This window comes from Berghia stephanieae, chromosome 15, assembly GCF_034508935.2.
Source record: "Berghia stephanieae isolate SIO BIC M18660-M18661 chromosome 15, UCSD_Bste_1.3, whole genome shotgun sequence".
In the NCBI taxonomy this organism is placed as follows: Eukaryota; Metazoa; Mollusca; class Gastropoda; order Nudibranchia; family Aeolidiidae; genus Berghia; species Berghia stephanieae.
In genome coordinates, this window is record NC_088374.1 from 130923 (window position 1) to 133422 (window position 2500).

General features: G+C 28.6%; 1 protein-coding gene across 1 annotated transcript in view; it reads left to right on the plus strand.

Moving 5' to 3' along the window:
• Positions 1-2500, plus strand: part of LOC144960602 (cerebellin-1-like) — a 27770-nt gene that overhangs the window by 23059 nt on the left and 2211 nt on the right. Inside the window, exon 3 of the mRNA XM_078893830.1 lies at positions 449-640. Coding sequence (XP_078749956.1) covers positions 449-640 — 192 coding nt within the window. The remainder of the gene's footprint in view (positions 1-448; positions 641-2500) is intronic.

Genomic DNA, 2500 nt, shown 5'->3' on the forward strand with positions numbered 1-2500 from the left:
TCGAATCTTGGATCTGGGGGGGAAAATTTTAATTTTCCACCCACGGGGACTTTTCAGGGGCACCGATAAAGGGGGGATTTAGGGTTTTTCTTTTTGGTGGTTAGATTTAATTTGGGCCCCGGTAAGATTGATGTTTTGTGATTTTTTTGGTGTGATTTTTGTGATACGTTTAATAAAGTAAATTGGATGTTTTTTTGATGATGAAAAAGTTAAATAAAATAAAATAAATTTGAAGGATGATGAGATAAATGTGATGATGATGATGATGTGTGTAAATGATGAGGATGTTTGTGATGTTTAAAATTATGAGAAGATGATTTTATGAGAGGAGGGATAAATTGATGATGATGATGAAGATAAATGGATGATGACATCATCATCATCATCATCATCATCATCATCATCATCATCATCATCATCTCTAATCCATACCAAATATTTATCCCAGATCTGTCCCCAGTAGCCTTTAGCTACGGCTACAATAGAAACGACAACACAAAAGTAATTGCTGGACAGACCCTTCTATTCACGGATCGAATCATGGATCTGGGTGGACAATTTAATCCATCCACAGGGACATTCACGGCACCGATCAAGGGGATTTACGTCTTTCATTTAGTGGTTATGACTTATTCTTACGGTAAGATTGATGTTTTGTGTCATTGTGTGGTGTGAGTTATTTGTGATGACGATTATAATGATGATGAAAATGTTGATGGTGATGATGATGATGATGATGATTATGATGATGATGATGATGATGATGATGATAATGATGATAAAGATAATAATGATGATGAAGATGATCATTACGACGACGACGATGATGATGATGAGATGATGATGATGATGATGATGATGGATGATGATGATGATGATGATGATGATGACTAATTACTTATTATTATATTATTATAGATTATTATTTATATATTATTATATTATTATTATTATTATTATTATTATTATTATTATTATTATTATTATTATATTATTATTTATTATTATTATTATCTATATTATTATTATTATTATTATATTATATTATTATTATCATTATTATTATTATTATTATTATTATTATTATTATTATTATTATTATTATTATTATTTATTATTATTATTATATTATTATTATTATTATTATTATTATTATTATCATTATTATTATTATATTACTATTATTATTATGATTGATAGTATTATTACTATTATTATTATAGATTGATATTATTATTACTATTATATTATTATTATTATATTATATTATTATTATATTATTATTATTATTATTATTTATTATTATTATTATAATGATATTATTATTACTATTATTATGATAAATAGTATTCTCAACGATATAATCCCATCGGCAGGAGTTTCTGTCGATTTAGCTGTCTTTTATAACTGCCAGCGGTATGAATTATTCCACGAAAACGTTTCTAGCATTGTCTAAAAATGATATTCTGTTTCTTTCTAATAATTTTTAATCTGTTTGTTTAGTGTTGATGGAAATGTAGGTTAAAGTCATTCAATTTAAATGCCTTTAATTTGAAATAACAGTGAGAAATAAGCCAAGTTTTACCCGCCTGTCACCCACTATAGTTTGGTATCAACATTTGAGTCAAATCCGTTGTTTGATTTAAATTCATGTTGTTGACAAACCGAGCGCTCCAAATTCCAAATCCTTCTTGAAAAATTACTGTAAATGTTGTGTCGTGAATGATAGATTGTTCTAAATAAATAATTGAATTAATCGTTATATAATAAATAATTTAATTCCTTCAGTTGTCCCATAGAGGAAATATGTATTTAGTGTCTAATTAAATTTAACACGGGATAATCCAGAATTCAGCCGCAGGGTAGCGCCGCACTCTTCTAGACTAGCAAGTGACTTGCACAATGCCATGTAGCGAGCGGGTATTCCAACTCGATACCATTCCAGCACGAAGCAAAGACCGTACCACTGAGCCACACTCCCCCTTTCATAGAAATTCCACAATTTCTAGTTCAACGAATTAATAATTATAACATGTTATATTTTGATTCAAGGGTTCATTAATCATTAGTATTGATAACAGCTTCAACTTTACTCTTTTTGATGTTTCTAGCATTTGTAGAAAAAAGTTTGTGGATTCCTGGTTTTTCCTCAAATTTTTTCACTATCAAATTTGAATCAGTATTATTTTGGCGAGGATCCTATTTTTTCAATAATCGATTTAATTTTATTCTATACCCCATTCATTGGCTTTTATTTCATATATTCGAAGATTCCGCAAACTAGATTTTGGAGCATTTTAATGGGATAATTTCTATCTATTTAATATAGTCAAATTTGAAAACAATGGGTGATTTGTCAGTGTTGTCAAGTAAAAGTTATAGCAATTTGAGTTGTTTGGGAATGTATGTAATTTACACTGGCAACAGCGGGTTTTGAAATTGGGGTTTTGGGCCATTTCAAATGCGACCAAAAAGTCCAAAGTTCAAGATTGCATAATTT